Source organism: Grampus griseus (assembly GCF_964374135.1).
Source record: "Grampus griseus genome assembly, chromosome: 10".
Classification (NCBI taxonomy): Eukaryota; Metazoa; Chordata; class Mammalia; order Artiodactyla; family Delphinidae; genus Grampus; species Grampus griseus.
This window is the reverse complement of record NC_139004.1, coordinates 59,812,643-59,831,368: the sequence shown is the minus strand read 5'-3', so window position 1 is coordinate 59,831,368 and position 18,726 is coordinate 59,812,643. Positions and strand designations below refer to the sequence as shown.

General features: G+C 41.3%; 1 protein-coding gene across 1 annotated transcript in view; it reads right to left on the bottom strand.

Moving 5' to 3' along the window:
- The window catches only part of ULK4 (unc-51 like kinase 4), a 513,951-nt gene that overhangs the window by 107,322 nt on the left and 387,903 nt on the right, over positions 1-18,726 (bottom strand). The window contains exon 35 of the mRNA XM_082664206.1: positions 17,195-17,380. Coding sequence (XP_082520332.1) covers positions 17,195-17,380 — 186 coding nt within the window. The remainder of the gene's footprint in view (positions 1-17,194; positions 17,381-18,726) is intronic.

The following is an 18,726-nucleotide window of genomic DNA, read 5'->3' as shown; positions in this document are numbered from 1 at the left end:
AGAAGGGAATAGATATCCACTTAGGCACATACGCTATAAGCAAAGTGCTCTCCTGTGGAGGATGTGGGGAAACTGTCCACAACTGAGGGTTTCATCACCTTCTCTGTGCCAGGAGGGTGTTGAATGTGGGTGGATCATCAGACCTGCTAATATACTGTTCCCACGAAGAGCTGTGGGGTTTCCTGGACCCATCTGCCACAATTCGTAACATTTCTCTCACTCTGTGCTCAGAAAGAATTCTTCAAGTTGGTTTCATAAATAATTCACTTGGCTTTTGTCAGTTTATTCCGTTATTCAATCCCTCTACTGGGTTTTAAAACTGGAACGTCATGTTTTGTTTTACGGATGCGATAATCTTTGAAGTCTCTGTGAGAATACTAATTAGAATTTTTTTTTAAGTCTTCTTTCTTATATTTTTTTTCCTGTGGCCACTGGCTTTTCTGGTTCACCTGTGGCCACTCTTTGGCCACAGACTTTCCTCAAATGTCCAGCAATTCTTCTTTGTCTGCCCATCTTTCGTAAAATGAAGATCTAATGAGTGAGGACTGGTACCTCAGGAATTTGTAAGATCTCGCTTTGATTTCCTTGGGGAAGCTGCTCCTGAAGGATGCTGCTGAGAGCTATGGGCAGCCTTGCCCTGGGGTGAGTGAGAGAAATGTAAGAAAAATGAATGAAGACTTAACTTCAGAGAAGGAACAGGATGGAAGGTTGAGCACCCACTTTGGCGGAGGGCAGTGGCTCTGGAGGACCAGGGCAGCCCAGCCTGGAATTCAGTTATTCTTGTGCCCACCACAGGGCACCCTAGGGAAGACCCTGTGCACAGTGAACAGCTCCAAGGTGTGGGCTGGGCCTGGGCTCTGCCCTTCCTCTGAGCCTCTGCTGTTCCTGAGATTCTTCCAGAGCGTCTCAGCATTTCTGCTTCTTTCCCTATGGCGGTCTATGGTTTCCTAAATTCTGAATAGTCTTTCTGTTAAACTAATTGTGTCTTGTAGAAACTTCCCAAACTAGGCATCTATCACTGATACCTTTCCTTGTTTCCAGTGAGGTTGAGCATTTTCACTTATTTTTATACCTATTTTGATCATTTCAATGATTTTGGGAGGCAATCAAGGTAAACACATGAACTTTTTCACCATCATAATTTAAAATCTTAACTTGTTTAGAAATTGTATGTCAATATATGTGTATGTGTTTATGTGCATATGTATATACACATAGATACATATATGTCATCTGTGTGTCTACAAAGAAATAAAACATTAACTATGGTAATGTATGGATTATAAGTTTAAGGGTGACCTTATTTCCTTTTTACTCTTATATATTTCCCAAGTCATATTCCTTTTTTTGGATGCCGTTATTTTTTATAACAAAGTCACGTATCATAAAATTCACCATTTTAAAGTGTACAATTCAGTGGTTTTTAGAATATGCACAAAGGTGTATAATCATCACCACAATAGGTTTTAGAACACCTTCATCATTCCCCCAAACCCCGTATCCATTAACAGTCACTCTCCCTTCCCTTTTCTCTCCAGCCCTTGGCAACCACTACTCTTTCTGTCTCTGTAGATTTGTCAATTCTAGTACATATTTCATAAAAATGGAAACACACAGTGTGTGGCATTTTGCATCTAAGTTCTTTCACTTAGCAAAACACTCTCACGGTTCATCTATGTGATAGCATGTACCAGTACTTCATTCCTTTTTATGGCTGAATAATATTCCATTGCATGGATATACCACATTTTATTTATCCATTCATCAGTTGACAGACATCTGGATTGTTACCACTTCTTATGACCAATGCTACTATGTATGAACTTCATGTGCAAACTGTGTATTACTTTTATAATTAAAAAATACTGCTTTAGAAAAATTACAAAAATATTTTTTCAAAAACAGTAAATAAGTCAAACTTTTCACTAATGTAGACTGGCTTTGTTCCTATTACTCAAAAGCATTTGGTTTTACTGTACTCTTAAGACCTGTCTAATACCTGCAAATACTTGGATTTAATAAATTATCTAGGAGTAAGCAGACATTCTTGCATTAACTGGTGGTCAACTGATAAGTTTACCCCTTTTTTTCAACATGGTGAAAGTACACTTATGTATGTTGACAACTTCTATGGTATTTCTAATCATTATATCAGAAGAGTAGGTCTTCCTTTTAAGAATACCATCTTAGAATATATTTCATTCTGTCACGTACAACATTCAGAAGGCAATACTTGTGCAATGAATTAAAAACCTGCCCAGACGGTGAAAAGAAAAAGTCTATGTTGCCGCCCACTCATGGAGTGCAACCTTTAGAAAGGGATTATTTCCATTACATTTTCATCAGGGACTGGCAAAGAAAAGTATATCATATTATTACAGAGCCTGGAAATGAAATGACTTCCAGGTTGCTAAGCAACACAGTAACGTTAAAGGCCCCAGGATCTGTGATCTCTAGAGACACTCTCAAATTTCATTAAAACCTTCTCATAACCATCACACAAAAAGTCCATGTGGAGTTTATAAACAGACTTTGTTTCTTGACATAATAATGAAGGAATTTTAAAAAAAGCAAATGGCATCAAAACTTCTGTGGTACTTAAAACCAAATATCTTTGTGACCCAATTAATGAAACCTACAATGCTTCTTGGGGTTTAAAGAAAGAAAGTACTATCAGTTTATAGTAAATAAAAGTATTTAATATCCTGAAAAAAATTATACTGTGTAGAACTTAACAACTTTCTTTGACAAAAGGATAAATCTGTTCTGTGTATAAATCAAGAAGGGAGGCCAGGATAATTCGAAATGAGAGTCTCAATCATTATTTGCTTCCAGGAGGGTCATGACAGTGGCATGTTTGCAACTGAAATTGGAAAGCAAGATGCTACGGGAAATAATTCTCAGGAGCACTTTCAATACGTTTCCTTTAGCAATGTTGTTAGAAAAAGCTAATCCCCGAAACAGAAAAAGTTATGACAGGTCTCAGTAACAACCCCTGAGATACTGGTCTAGGATTTTTGGCTCAACTCCCTAAGATGTCAATGAGAATTGGTCTCTGTACCCCACATGTCGGCCACCTAACCTCCTCATCTATCTCCTGAAGTCCTAAGGAGAAACACTAGAAAGAGATCGTGTGGGTTTGCTCAGGCTTACTCATCCACCCCACAAATCAAAACACTGAAAGATCAAAGTAAACGTCTACTGACATAGATCAGAAGGGTCATTTATTGTGATGGTTAATTTTAAAGGCAAATTCTTAAGCAGAAACTATGCCTGAATGTGGGATCATCAGATTTGCTAAGCTGAAAGGGTGATTACAGAGTGGCAAAGGGTTCTTATTACCCAAATTTTTATTTTCAAAAACCCAGCCCCCAGGAGCTTGGGGCATGAATATGTTTACTGATAAACTGATGGGTGATTCTCTCTCATGTACACACATACACACAAACACACACACACGTGTTCAGCCAGGCCTAGGCACCATGTTTTTTGGTTTTTTTAATTAGCATATCTGTGATATAGAAATCAACTGCAAAGGGAAAATTCAAATCTTACAAAAGGTATGGGATTTCATTGCCAGTAATAGTGGAAGAATTACATAAAGTCTCTTTTTTTAACACCTTGATTGGAGTATAATTGCTTTACAATGTTGTGTTAGTTTCTGCTTTATAACAAAGTGAATCAGTTAGACATATACATATATCCCCATATCCCCTCCCTCTTGCATCTCCCTCCCACCCTTCCTATCCCACCCCACTAGGTGGTCACAAAGCACCGAGCTGATCTCCCTGTGCTATGCGGCTGCTTCCCACTAGCTACCTATTTTACATTCGGTAGTGTATATATGTCCATGCCACTCTCTCACTTCATCCCAGCTTACCATTCCCCCTCCCCGTGTCCTCAAGTCCATTCTCTATGTAAGTCGGAAAGAGAAAAACAAATACCATGTGCTAACACATATATATGGAATCTAAATAAAATAAAATAAAATAAATGATTCTGATGAGCCTAGGGGCAGGACAGAAATAAAGAGACAGACATACAAAGTCTTTGAAGAGGGAAGGTCTAACAGATAGACAACACCGGATGGTCACCAGCTAAAGAAGAGAAAAATCTCTTCAAGTGTGAAGAAAGGGCAGGAACTTCAAAGGGGAATACTAATTTGAATAGCAATGGAAAATTAATGAAGACCTTAAACAGTTTTGCAAAAAAGACCGCATTTTATGATGATGCTGAGAAGGTTAGATATGAAGGCTTTACAATGTGCTACCCTGCACTTTTTTTTTTTTTTTTTTTGCGGTATGCGGGCCTCTCACTGTTGTGGCCTCTCCCGTTGCGGAGCACAGGCTCCAGACGGGCAGGTTCAGCGGCCACGGCTCACGGGCCTAGCCGCTCCACGGCATATGGGATCTTCCCAGACCGGGGCACGAACCCATGTCCCCTGCATCAGCAGGCGGACTCTCAACCACTGTGCCACCAGGGAAGCCTACCCTGCACTTTTGAGAATGTGAAAGATGACACGCAAAAATGTCTAGAATTGCTGGTACAGCCCAATGTGATGGAGGAAAAGGGCCCAGCTACAGGCCGCCCTGGCAGGGTTCGGGTGGGTTCTGCCCACTCAGAGCAAGACAAGCCCTCTGTTGATTCTCGTGGGCAGAGAGACGTGGGGTCACCTCTGTCCTGGCTAGAGTCAGGAGAAGGCCCAGAACTCTGCAGGCACCGGCAAGGTCCTTGCCTCCTGCTCACAGCCTCATGCATCCTGTCGGCGCAATCTCAGTCGGGACCAGTCTCCAGCACCCACACTTCATCCTAGTTTACACTGATCACAATGCAGAGCCCAGGTCTCCCAGGTCACCCCTCTTCCGCTGGGCTCACACCCACAGTGCTCTGTACAGCCCTTTCTCGAGTTCCTTATTCACGGAGATGGCTCCGTGGTGCTTCCTGACCATTCCTCACCTCTCCTCCATTACCCCCCAGGGTTTTTTTTTTTTTTTTTTTTTTTGCTGTACGCGGGCCTCTCACTGTTGTGGCCTCTCCCGTTGCGGAGCACAGGCTCCGGATGCGCAGGCTCAGCGGCCACGGCTCACGGGCCCAGCCGCTCCGCGGCATGTGGGATCTTCCCAAACCAGGGTGCGAACCCGTGTCCCCTGCATCGGCAGGCGGACTCTCACCCACTGCGCCACCAGGGAAGCGCCCCCCCCCCAGCTTTAAACCTAATGTCGCCAGAGGATACCGCCTGCTACTCTTCCCTGCTGCAGCTGTGGATCACTGGGTTCCCAGCTCACTGTCCTTGTCCCCAGTGCCACTCTTGTCACAGTACCTGGTAATATGGCCGTCCATAGAGAGGGTCCTTCTAGTACCACTCAGGTCTCTGGCTTTCCTTCCCACGACCCTGTCTTCCTCCACACTTCAGACACTCACTCCTGTGGTTTTACTCTAGACCTGGTTTTTGCCATTAACTGGCAGCCTTCCAGAATCCACATTCGAACAGCCCATGTTCTGATGACCACCTCTCACCGTTTCTCCCTCCAGTCCAGACTTCTCTTACTTGGAATTCCAGACCTGTAGATCCAACAGCCAACTAGACATTCCCACTTGGATGGCTGACAGGCATCTACCCATAACGTGTCCCAAACACTGCTCCCGATTTCCCCTCTTCCCCCAGACCAGCTCCTCCTGAGTTTTGGCCATCTAGGTTTTGGGCTGGGCCCAAACTGGAATCATCTTTGACTACTGTTTGCCTCACAGCCCATATCCAATCTGCTGGCAAATTCTACTGGTTGTACTGTCAAGATTTATCCAAAATATAACCACTCCAAGCCATGACCAGGACTCCCCAGGACTGCAATAACCTGTTGGCATCTCTCACCCCTCGCCCGCTTCAGTGACCGCTCTCAGCGTGGCAACCAGATTGCCTCACCCTTCTGCTCAAAACCCTCCACAGCCTCTCGTCTCACTCAGGATGAAGGCCAGTCTTTGCAAGGATAACTTCCTCCCTCCACCAAACCCTTCTCTATCATCTCCCTCACATCTTACATATCTATTTCTTGCTCATTTTGCTTTGGACACACCGGCTTCCTTGGGGTTCCTGGGTAGGCACCTGCCTTGCAGACTTAGCAAATGCTGTCCCCTGTCTAGTGTGTCTTGCTCCAAATCTCCCCCTGGCTTCCTTCAGGTCTTTACTCAGATGTCATCTCGGTGAGACCTTCCCTGGTCACATCATCCAGGGCTGCAGATGTCCCACTGTACGTCCTATCTTTCTTTCCTTCTATATGTTTCTTCTTAGTGCTTTTACTATCTAAAATATCAATAGTTTATTTAATAAATGCAGTTGTCATCTCACTCTCCCTGGTAAGCTCCAGTAGAGCAGGGATCTTAGTCTGTGTTGTTCGCAGCTCTATCCCCAGCACTGAACAGGCACTGCATAACTACTTGCTGAGCGAGTGGTCACTCTTAGCGAAGACTTCTTCTGCACAGGCTTACAAAATGCGAAGTGACCCATTACAAGAATGTCTTCATAATGTTGTTAAAAGACAAAATCAATGCATTTAAATAAATGTCAGTTTTATTTCTTGAGATCAAGCCCCAGCCACACATTTTTTCATTATTTACCACAGTTGTTAGGCGGCCAGTTTAAGTGAATTTACATGAAGTGGTGGTTAGTTTTCCAGTATTACTTATTCCATAACAAAAAGGAACCCCTGTGTTGCAAAATCATATACCTAAACTTGGTCAAGTATTTCTGTTGATCAATTTCAAAACACTTGCTTATACAAAACAACAATAAGAGGTCATAATTCACCTTTAAATTAAACTTTTCTAACGGCTTGAATTTAAAATACTCTCTCAGATAAATATGTAAAATATCAACTGAAAGATTTTTTATCTTTAGCTTTTCCCATGATTATTTAAAAACTGAAAACCCAAAACCCAACTCTGGTTCTTTGTCATATACAGTATAACAACTTGAAAACAACCCTTTTGAGGAAAGGAAGATATTCCTATGAATATAATGTAGACATTAACTATTCTTTTAGCGGACAGAATTCATTTATTAAAATTGTTATAGATTATACAAAGGAAAATTGCATTTAAAATATTCTTTTAAATACAAAAATTAGAAACATTTAGTACAGGTCTTCCTAAGGAAAGGTCCTCCAGAGCAATTTTCGTTGCTCTCTGTATCCACAAGGAAGTAAACGTGTTCATCCTAATTTTTAACATGCTTTGAATGTTCACTATTTTAAGAATGGTTTTGTTAAAAGCATGTCATGGGCTTCCCTGGTGGCGCAGTGGTTGAGAGACCGCCTGCCGATGCAGGGGACACGGGTTCGTGCCCCGGTCCGGGAAGATCCCACATGCCGCGGAGCGGCTAGGCCCGTGAGCCATGGCCGCAGAGCCTGCGCATCCGGAGCCTGTGCTCCGCAACGGGAGAGGCCATAACAGTGAGAGGCCCGCGTAACGCCAAAAAAAAAAAAAAAAAGCATGTCATTAAAAAAATCCCACATTACCAAGAGAGTCTAGAGCGTTCTGCACAGCAACAGCTGCACAGTGGGCTTGATGATGGTCAGAATGATCACGAAGAATCAGGAAAAGTCCACAGTTACTTGTAATCACTATCACTTGAACCAGATAATAAGTACCTATAAATGAGAATATTCAAAGTTTGAATAAATAAATGATCCCTCACAGCTTCTTCCCCTCCTTGGTCATGAGGAGGATACAAAACATAAAACAAATTCCAAGGACCCTTAGCTGTTTACTTATAATTTACAATGGGTAGATTCTCAACAAACTAATACTATGCAAGAAAGCAGTAAGTCTTCTCTCTTTTTGAGGGATACCTGTTCTCAAGGGTAGCAGATTGGTCCTTTCCACAGTTTAAAAATGAATGCTTAAAAATTAACTATTTCTTTTGCTCCATCACCATTAGCCCAGTTTTTATAGTCTTTTTATAGTCTTTTCTTCAAGAAGTTGTGGGGAGTACAGATATTCACACAGTGCCAAAGCATCTCTGTGAGGATTACTTAGTGATCGCGAAGGGAAACATGTATCTACCTGATGGAGAAGCAGAAGATAACCCCTTAGCCAAGCAATCAAACTTAGCATCACTGAAAGTGGGCAGCCTAGCATCATATGCTTCCTGATGGGATACAAGATTAGGGGCCGTTACCAATGAGATACTGTGACCAAAAATGCCGTGAGGAAATATTCATACTATTTCAGACTGTTGGGCATTCTACCAGACAACTGACTCAGACTCTCCAAAAAGTCAATTTCATAGGGGAAAAAAAAGGCAGGAAGACTCTTCTAGATTAAAGGAGGCTAAGAAAACAACAAATTCAGTATGTGAGCCTTGACTGGAACATGGCTTTTTTAAAAAAAGCTATTAAGTCGTTTTTTAACTAGGAAAATTAAACATGAATTGGGTATTAATGATATTATGAATCGTTATTAATTTTCTTGGGTGTGATAATGTTATTGGGCCAAGTGTCATGATTCCTTTGCTTTCACATGATTTAAAACACACACGTAGAAATAAAAAATATCAGGGTGACAACATTTTGTGTGAATAAAGTACATACGGAGACTTGAAAAATATGGTGAAATGATAACAATTCTGAAAATAATTCTTGATTACACAGGTTTTCAATCATATTACTCTTTCAACTTTCGAGTGGTTTTGAAACCTTTCATAATAGAAAGGTGGATAAAGATACCATCCATGGCAATGGGAACGGAAAGAGGAAAAGACTCATTAGAGAACGAATTTTATCTGACAGAAGAATTTCAGGAGGCAGGTAGGGAGCTGAATCTCTTGAAATAAGAAGTCAAAACAGAAGGGAAATTATGCTGCCCAGGGCCCGCAAACATCAGACTGAGAAGGAGGACAGGAAGGTGCCCAGCCTGACCTTGAGGAACCTCCATGTGGGAAGGGGCAAGGGAGAGGGCAGATGCACACGGGAAATGTGCGCGAGAATGAGGCATGTTCAGAGGGATGAGACATGTTGCACATCCTCAGGAAACCCACGGCAAAGATCCTCATACTTCCTCTCTGAGGTGGATGTGGCTTCACTCACAGAAACACAGAAGGTTCGGTCTTGAGAGCGACTGGCTGTAAATGACCCTATTCCACTGGCCATAAGCTTCCTGATTTTGTCTTGCTCAGAATCTCAGGAATGTTCCCTCAGGGAACTAAGGAAAAATTTTTCAGCAAGATGTTTCTTTTCTTTGTTGGAAAGATACAACCAAATTAATCAAAGAGTTCCCAATTAACTTGTGAGTCCTATGGCAATCGCGGGCATAGACGCTCATCCAGTGTACCAATAAACGGTGTGTGTGGATTCAGGGAAAGATCCCTCTTGGAAACTCCTAAGAGCATCCTCTCAGAGTCTCAGGAAAACGTTCTAAGGGGCGAGATTTCACAAAAATTGATTACATTTGCTTTTTACTCCTTTGGGTACATAGTGTTTCTCTAAAAATTTTCACTGGCTTCACAACAATCTCCCCACTTCTTTCCCTTTAGGAAAATAAGTCAAGAAAAGAAGGCCTTACCATGAGAAAAATAAGCTAGGAGGGAGAGGTATCATTTTGCCTTCTTGTTACACCTCAAGGAACAGTTCTTTACTTTTCTAATAGAAATTAGGTCCCTTCTGATTCTACATCTACAACTCATCCTGCTCCTAAAACAGAAAAAGAATGGCTGCAGATTTCCTAGTTTCCTCATTTGGTCTCTTCAGAGCTTTAAAAACTCTGTATGTGAAGAAATGCTATTACACTGATTTTCAGCAACACAACATCTCTGCTCTCATGGTGAAAATGGAAAGGACCAGGGGACCTACATGAGAATTTGGAAGAAAAATGGTGGCGAGCATAGCAAGATTTTCTGAAGGCGGCAGGGTAAAGGGTCCCCAAGGGATGGATATTTGTAATAATCTTTAATACTAATCACCCTCAGAAAGCGAGCCCAAGTCCCACTGCTGCCACCTCTGCTGTACCAGGTAGATGGGTGAGCGGGCAGGTGAAAGGAGTTAGCAACCTCAGCGTGTTACGAACACCCTCTGCTTTCAGAGAGCAGTCAGTTTTACAGAACAAGTTTGTGGTGGCTTGTGTGTAGTCAATATTTTGAGTGTTGGAGTAAAGCTAGCTTTAATTAAGTGACAAGCAGCTGATCCACGATCATTACCCTGAGAAAACTCCCACTGATATCAAGTTTAAGGGACAGGTAAACCTGGCAGCAACCGGAAGGATCTCCATCACATTTTTAAAGCCAGAGTACAAAGTATAATTATAAAACCACCAAACATCCTGGTAAATTACAGCACATAATTAAATTCTCAAGTTTCCCCAACATTTTCTCAGTGTTCTAAATGCAGACTAAATAAGAAAGAGCACCCTAGGGGCAAAACATATCCCAACCCCATCAGCACAAATTAAACATCTTATTTCTTTCATCTGTTAGTGAAAATTCTGCTTTTAGAAAGTTACAGTCACAAGATTGGGAGCTGAAACAGATATTTCAAGAAAGGGCCTTTTGTGTAACTCACAGGGAGGAATCTGCCACATTATTCCTAAGATGGCTCTCTAATAACCACAGTTTACCGGTCATGGACACGCTCATTACGTGGCCATAGAAACTGTAGGGCCAAGGGTATTTTGGGGTTGCCCTCTCTGAAATCATCCCGGCTTGCTCAGCTTTGGGGAAAGAGGCACTCCTCAATCAGGGCTTAAAAAGAAACAGTTTCACAGAGTAGAGCCCTCTTGTTTTTAGAAATGCTCCAAAAGCAATTTACAGATTCAGTGCAATCTCTATCAAAATTCCAATGGCATTTTTCAAAGAAATAGAACAAACAATCCTAAAATTCGTATGAAACCACAAAAGACCCCAAGTAGCCAAAGCAATCTTGAAAAAGAAGAACAAAGCTGGAGGCATCACACTCCCTGGTTTCAAACTATATTACAAAGATATAGTAATCAAAACAGTATGGTACTGGCATTGAAAACACACAAATATATCAATGGAACAGGATAGAGAGCCCAGAAATAAACCCATGCATATATGTTCAATTAATTTTTGACATAAAAGCCAAGAATATTCAATAGAGAAAGGTCAGTCTGTTCAATAAATGGTGTTGGGAAAACTGAACACATGCAAAAGAATGAAACTGAACCATTATCTTACAACACACACAAAAATTAACTCCAAATGGATTAAAGACTTGCACATAAGACCTAAAACCATACAACTCCTAGGAGAAAACATAAGCAGTAAGCTCCTTGACTCTGGTCTTAGAGATGATTTTTTTGGATCTGACACCAAAAGCAAAGGCAACAAAAGCAATAAACAAGTGGGACTACAGCAAACTAAAAAGCTTCTGCACAGTGGAGGAAACCGTCAACAAAATGAAAGGCAACCTACCTAATGAGAGAAAATATCTGCAAATCATATATCTTATAAGGGAATAATATCCAAAATATATTAATAGAAAGAGCTCATACAACTTAATAGTAAAAAGGCAATCTGAATAAAAAATGGGCAGAAGACCTGAACAGACATTTTTCCAAAGAAGATATATAGATAGCTAGCAGGTATATGAAAAAATGCTCAACATCACTAAACACCAGGGAAATGCAAATCAAAACCACAAGGAGATGTCACCTCATGCCAGTCAGAATGGTTATTATCAAAAAGACAACCAATAACAAATGTTGGCAAGGATGTGGAGAAAAGGGAATCCTTGTGTACTGTCAGTAGGAATGTAAACTGGTGCAAACACCATGGAATACAGTGCAGAAGTTCCTCAAAAAATTAACATTAGAACTACCATAAGGCCCAGCAATTCCACTTCTGGGTATATATGCAGAGAAAACAAAAACACTAATTCAAAAAGAAATATACACCAATGTTCACTGCAGCATTATTTACAATAGCCAAGATACGGAAACAATCTAAATGTCCAATGATAGAAGAATGTATAAAGAAAATTTGATACACAAACACAAACACACACACAATGGAATATTATTTGGCCATAAAAAAGAATGAAATCTTGGGACTTCCCTGGTGGTGCAGTGGATAAGACTCCATGCTCCCAATACAGGAGGCTTGGGTTTGATCCCTGGTCAGGGAACTAGATCCCACATGCATGCCACAACTAATAGTTTGCATGCCACAACTAAGGAACCCATGAGCTGCAACTAAGGAGCCCACCTGCTGCAACTAAGTCCTGGTGCAAGCAAAAAAAAAAAAGAAATCTTGCCATTTGTGACAACATAGATGGACCTTGAGGGAATTATGCTAAGTGACATAAGTCAGACAGAGAAAGATAAATTCCACATAATCTCAATTTTGTGTGGAATCTTAAAAGAAAAAAAATGGAAAGTAAAAGCCAAGCTCATAGATACAGACAGTAGATTGGTGGTGAGGGGTTGGGAGTGGGTACAATGGGTGAAGGGATTAAAAGGTACAAATTTCCAGTTATAAAATACATAAGTCATTGGGATGTGATGTACAGCATGGTGACTATAGTTAATAATACTGTATCGTATAATTGAAAGTTCCTAAGAAAGTAAATCTTAGAAAAAAATGTGTAACTATTTATGGCAATGGATGTTAGCCAGACTTACTGTGGTGATCATTTTGCAATATATACAAATATCTTGTACACCTAAAACTAATATAATGCTATATGCCGGTTTTGCCTCAATTAAGAAAAAAAGAATTGCTCCCAGAAGGAGTGTGCAATTAATAAATGCCCTTTGAGGTAGGTCCTTAAAGAGCTTGTCTTTACCTCCTTAACTTCTTACAATCAGAAGGCTGCACTTAACAAGCCTCCTTAATCCAATTACTGATTCAGGTAACAAATCCAAATTGCTCCCTGCCTCTCTATCAAGTCTGGCTCCCCCAGGCCACCGAGGAGAGCCTGAGACACCAGCCTCCTTAAAATCACAGGAAATCTTTGCTCACATTCTTTCTATCTCCCAGGTTCCCATCCTCTATGCATCTACCTATCCAATCTCACCCCCTTCTAAGAAACTTGGCAGGGACAGTGTGGAGGGGACCAAAGCATCAGACTGGGGAACAACTAAATGCCTTTTAAGGTCCCTCTCATTCTGGCCTGTGCATCTACAAAGCACTCAAATGAGCTCACAATATACACTGAAGAGCAAAAATGAACAACTGCCAATAACAAAAGTAGAGATTTTGTAGACATTTCTTACTCAGCTCAGTGGATACTTATTAAATACCAATTACATGCCAGGCACTGTGAGAAAGCTTTATTTCACCGTAAACATAATTTGAATTCAGTTGAGATGCTACCACTGTCCTTTGGTTTCAGAGACCAGAACTTCCTAATTCTAACAACGGTGTCCGAACTCCAAATGTTTGGTACCCTCTGGCCTCTCCTGGTCCATTTTTTATGTCTGTCAGTCTAGCCCTGTGGATTTTGGGGCCATGATTCAGGATGTGCTTCTTCCCGGTCCATGCATGGATGACCGACACATCCTTCTACACACTGCTCAAACACCATGTCCTGGCCAATCTCCTCCCCGAAGGGAATGTTTCTGTGGAACTTTGCTGGCTCCTCTAGCGTGGCACTGATTGCATTCTGCTTTATAATGAAGCTGGCGTTTCTCTCTCGCTCCAGTTAGGGATCCCTGAGAACAGGCAGCAGGAAGAGCATATCCTACTGTCTTAGTTCCCCCAGCGTAGAGGATGCACATAGTAATAACTATTATTTTCCCATGAATGAAAGAATGAATCTCTTCGGTGCCTTCTAGATCGAAATTCAGTCAGGTTCAGCTTAACAAATGCCCTCAGAGTCCAGATCAGTCCTGGACAGAGCGGCAGCAAGGTGGCTAGCTACTTGGCAAGAGCACAAGCTAGGGTCAGGTCAGCTTGGCTGGTCCCAGCTCTGCCGAGTCCTAGCTGGTGGCCTTGGGAGTGTTACGTAAGCTCTTTGAGCCTTAGCTTGTAACCTATAAATGGAAGCAGTCACTGGAGCTGACGGCTAAGGTAGCTGTGAAGATTAAATGAGATAATTCACCAGAAGTCCTTAACACAGTTAGAAGCATCATCTGCTGACAACCTTTCATGGGCTAGACACTATAACACGCTGAAAAAGACCACATCACTACCCTGAACAAGGGTAATGTGAAGGTGAGAACAGACGGTAAGCTGACAGTTACAAAACAATGGCAATCACGGAGGTGAGGACAGGAAGCGGCGAGAGAGAGGGGAAGGACCACATCAGTCGGGAGTGCGCGCTGGCATCATACAACTCTGGGTCATCTGCTGCTGTTTCTCTCCAAACGTACTGAACTCAGTACTAAGTTTAAGCAGAACCGAGGATAGGCAAGTTCAAGGCCCAGAATCCCTGATTGTGCATTTTGTACCACTTGAACCCAACATTGACCCATCCATGGCTAATTTAGAAAGTTTTCAGAAGATTATATAAAGCACTTATCACAGATGGCTGGTAAACTTTATATTATGTTTACTTTACTACAATTAAAAAAAAAAACAAGCAGATGAGCAGAACCAGAAACTACTTCTATTTTCACATACACAGATAAAGTCACTTGGATTCAACTTTTCTTCCACCAACAAAACCTACCTGGCCCTATATGTGGCAGGTCAGAAACTATAAGGAAATCATTTCAGACAGTAAAATAAACTAAAAGATGGTGTAATCTGGTTACTTTGACCAAGTTGGGGTCTAACTGTTTCCTGCATGATTAAATTAACCTGGTTTTTAAAAATGATGTAATTTATTCCAAAGATAGGTCCATAATCTCTCTGCAATTCTAAAATCTAGAAAGCTCTGAAAATCAAAACTTTTTTTCTTAAGTTTGGTTCAAAACCATATTTGGTGGCAAAACCTGACCTAACCCACGTGGGGTCACATATAGTTTTTATTTACCCACTTGGTGTGAATGTTCATACACTTTGCAGCAGAAATATTACCATGCTTGACGACGGTACCATGCCAGGTGACTGCTGTGGAGTCATATCATATATAGTATAAGCACCATGCCCAAAAGATCTGGAAATTATAAATTCCAAACGAAATCTGGCCCTAACATTTTCAAATACGAGATGGTGAATCTCTATAAAATTAATTGTATCAGATGTGAGGTCAATATCCCCAAGCTTTTGTTTCTGTACCAAACACACGATTCTGCCACATGTACGTATCACTCATATTACCATATTTTGTAGTACTTGACCTCACATTGACTCACCATTTTTAAATGAATAAAATTATTTTTTGAAAGAAATATCTTATCTCTACTGAAAAAGCTAGTCATCTGAGAGGCTTCCTCTCTGTTAAAAAGGGACATTCTGAAGGATTCGAGAGATGTTAAAGACACAGTAGTACCAAATTGAGACTTTCCCCTTAAATCATCAGAAAGATCAAAATAAAATGGAAGAGGCAATATTTGCCTTACTATGTGATTCAATGTCATCTAGTGCTAGGTTGGAGTACCATGCCCAAGATCTACTTTCCCCAGAAGTATTTATCCTACACTTTGGGAGGCTCGCTTAGATTGTGTCATCATCCGGTTACTCAGGGAATGACTCCACTAGACAGGAAGCATTGCTGCGGTCGGGAGGTCTGGCCGTACAGAAGCATAATGTAGCAGCGAGGAGGGTAACTCTCTATCTCTGTTCTAGTTCTGTCACCCATAACCTGCTGTGTAGATCTAGCTGGGTCACGTACTTCAGCTGTCTATCAAACTAGCATAAAAACTGTCTTGAAGGCAACTCTCTGGAGCATCCATGGCCTCCACTGCCAAAGGACCCCTCAAGATAACTGGATCTAGAAGTGAACACAGACTGACAAGCCAGAACATGACACAGACTAACGGGACCTCCACTCCTCGACTAACTTCCACAACAGCTGCTGTAAATAACGGCCTTCCAAAGCAGCAGAACAAGATCTACTGGAAAAAGAAAATAAGTCAGTCTTCAAAAGTACTTTCAAGTAAACATCAGCTATTTGTATTTTTAAAAATAAAATAAATGGGGCGATGGACTTCCCTGGTGGCGCAGTGGTTAAGAATCCGCCTGCCAATGCAGGGGACACAGGTTCGAGCCCTGGTCCGGGAAGATCCCACATGCCGCGGAGCAGCTAAAGCCGAGCGCCACAACTACTGAGCCTGTGCCCTAGAGCCTGCGAGCCACAACTACTGAGCCTGCGCTCTAGAGCCCGTGAGCCACAGCTACTGAAGCCCGTGCGCCTAGAGCCCTGTGCTCTGCAACAAAAAAAGCCACCACAATGAGAAGCCCGTGCACCGCAATGAAGGGTAACCCCCACTCGCTGCAACTAGAGAAAGCCCTGGTGCAGCAACGAAGACCCAACACCGCCCAAAAATAAAATAAAACAAAATAAATAAATAATAAATGGGGTGAAAGGGAAAATTTTTCCTACAATACCGTACTGGGGTTTAGAAACATTGCGAGTTTGAAAATCTCCCTTTTGCAACCATTAAAAAATTTAAAAATAACAACAACACATTGACTTAATGACGTGATCAAAATTAACATCACCAGTAAAGGGCAAACAGACATCATAAGCCTCTGGATCTGATGGATTGACAAGGACACAGTATTTCTTCTGGGGCTTACCTGAATCCAATTGTCCAGAAAACATCAGAGAGACCTACATTGAGGGAGAGTCTACAAAACATCTGGCCCGTTGTTCAGAAATGTCATGAAAGACGAAGAAAGGCTGCAGAACTATTCCACATTAAGGACACACATCTACTAAAATACATGATCCTGGACTGGTTTCTACACCAGAAAACAAGCTATAAAGCACATTATGGGGACAGCTGACAAAACTGGAATACAGATGGCTGATTAGTAAAAGATTTGTATCAATGTTAAATTTCCTGGTTTTGATAACTGTACTTAAGTAACAGAACATCCATTTCATTAGGAAATACACACTCACATACTAAGGAGTAAGCAAGAACAATGTGTCTAACTTACTCTCTCACAGTTCAAGAAAAATACTTGTATATGCAGATAGATATGCAGAATATGATAAATGTTAACAGTAGGTGACTACGGGAAAAGGTAACTGGGAGTTCTTTAATGAAACTAGGTCGAAAAAAATGACAACTCCCCATCTACTGGCTGCCACTGAGGCCACCCACCCAAGCCCCAGTTTCTGTGTGGACTCACCATTCTTCTGAGAATCCTCAACAGAAGCTTCTGCTCCTTCGGGTCCTCTTTGGACATCAGTAAATCAGCAAAATTCTCTGCATTTTCGGGAGACAGGCTGTCTGGGTTTTCTCCTCCATACAACTGAACCAGTATAGACAGACACTTGGATGAAACTTCAAAAATTTCAGGATCCTCGTTAGGAAGCTGAAAATTAATAAATTGGATGACTTAAGCTTAACTGAAGATGGTGTTGGTATTCCTCAAGAACCACAGTAAAATTTGGCGTAACGGATAAAATGTCAGTCTGAGTACAAAGTTTAATTAAAGGAGTATTTTTTTGAATGGATCTTTTTCAAAATGCATACAGTAACTCAAACAAGGCTAACAGCACAAAATCAGAAGGAAATCCTGCAGTCCTTTCTTTAATCCATAGTGATGAATGACCTGTGACAAGCAAAGGACCAACATATATTTTATATGCATATGTATATATGCATATATTCATACAGGTGTATGTGCATCTATAGGTGTGAAAACACTTTGATTTTTCCGAGGCACAATACTTACATTCTTGTTTACTTGTTTAGGAAAATCCACTTTCTAGAAGATATTAAGAAACAGACAAGGTTGAACTTGTCTGTTTCCAAATCATTATTGACTAAACAGGCAGAGAGAAAGCATTGTTTCTGTATTAAAAGGTATATTATGAAATAATAATCATACCATAAGCATTTTAACCTTTTAATGTTTTATTTTATTTCTAATAGCTTTGTTGAGCTATAATTCCTGTGACATACAATTCAGTCAGTTAACATATATCTGCCATTCAATGGTTTTTAGTATTTTTCAGAGTGGTGCAACCACCAACAGAACCAATTTTAGAATTTTTTCATTACCTGAAAAAGAAACCCTGTACCTTGTAACCGCTACCTTCACGTCATCTCTTCCTCTCTACCCCCAGTCCCTGCCCAGTGCTAACGTGCTTTCTGTCTCTCTGGCTTTGCCTATTCTGGACATTTCAGATACTTTGAAATCATACAAAATATGACCCTATCTGACTGGCTTCTTTCGCTTAGCATGTTCTCAAGAGTCATCCACGCTGTAGCATGTATTAGTATTTCATTTCTTTTTATTACGTAGTAATATTCCACTGTATGGATATACCACATTTTGTTTATCCATTCATCAGTTGATGGACATCTGAGTTGTTTTCACCTTTTGACTAGTATGAATAACACTGCTGTGAACATGTGTGCAAACGTTTTTGTGCAGACAAGCATTTGTTTCTCTTGGGTATATACTTAGAAGTGGAGGTGCTGAGTCATGTGATAACACTATGTGTAACTTTTTTTTTTTTTTTTTTTTTTTGCAGTACGCGGGCCTCTCACTGCTGTGGCCTCTCCCGTTGCGGAGCACAGGCTACGGACGCGCAGGCTCAGCCGCCATGGCTCACGGGCCCAGCCGCTCCATGGCATGTGGGATCTTCCCAGACTGGGGCACGAACCCGTGTTCCCTGCATCAGCAGGCGGACTCTCAACCACTGCGCCACC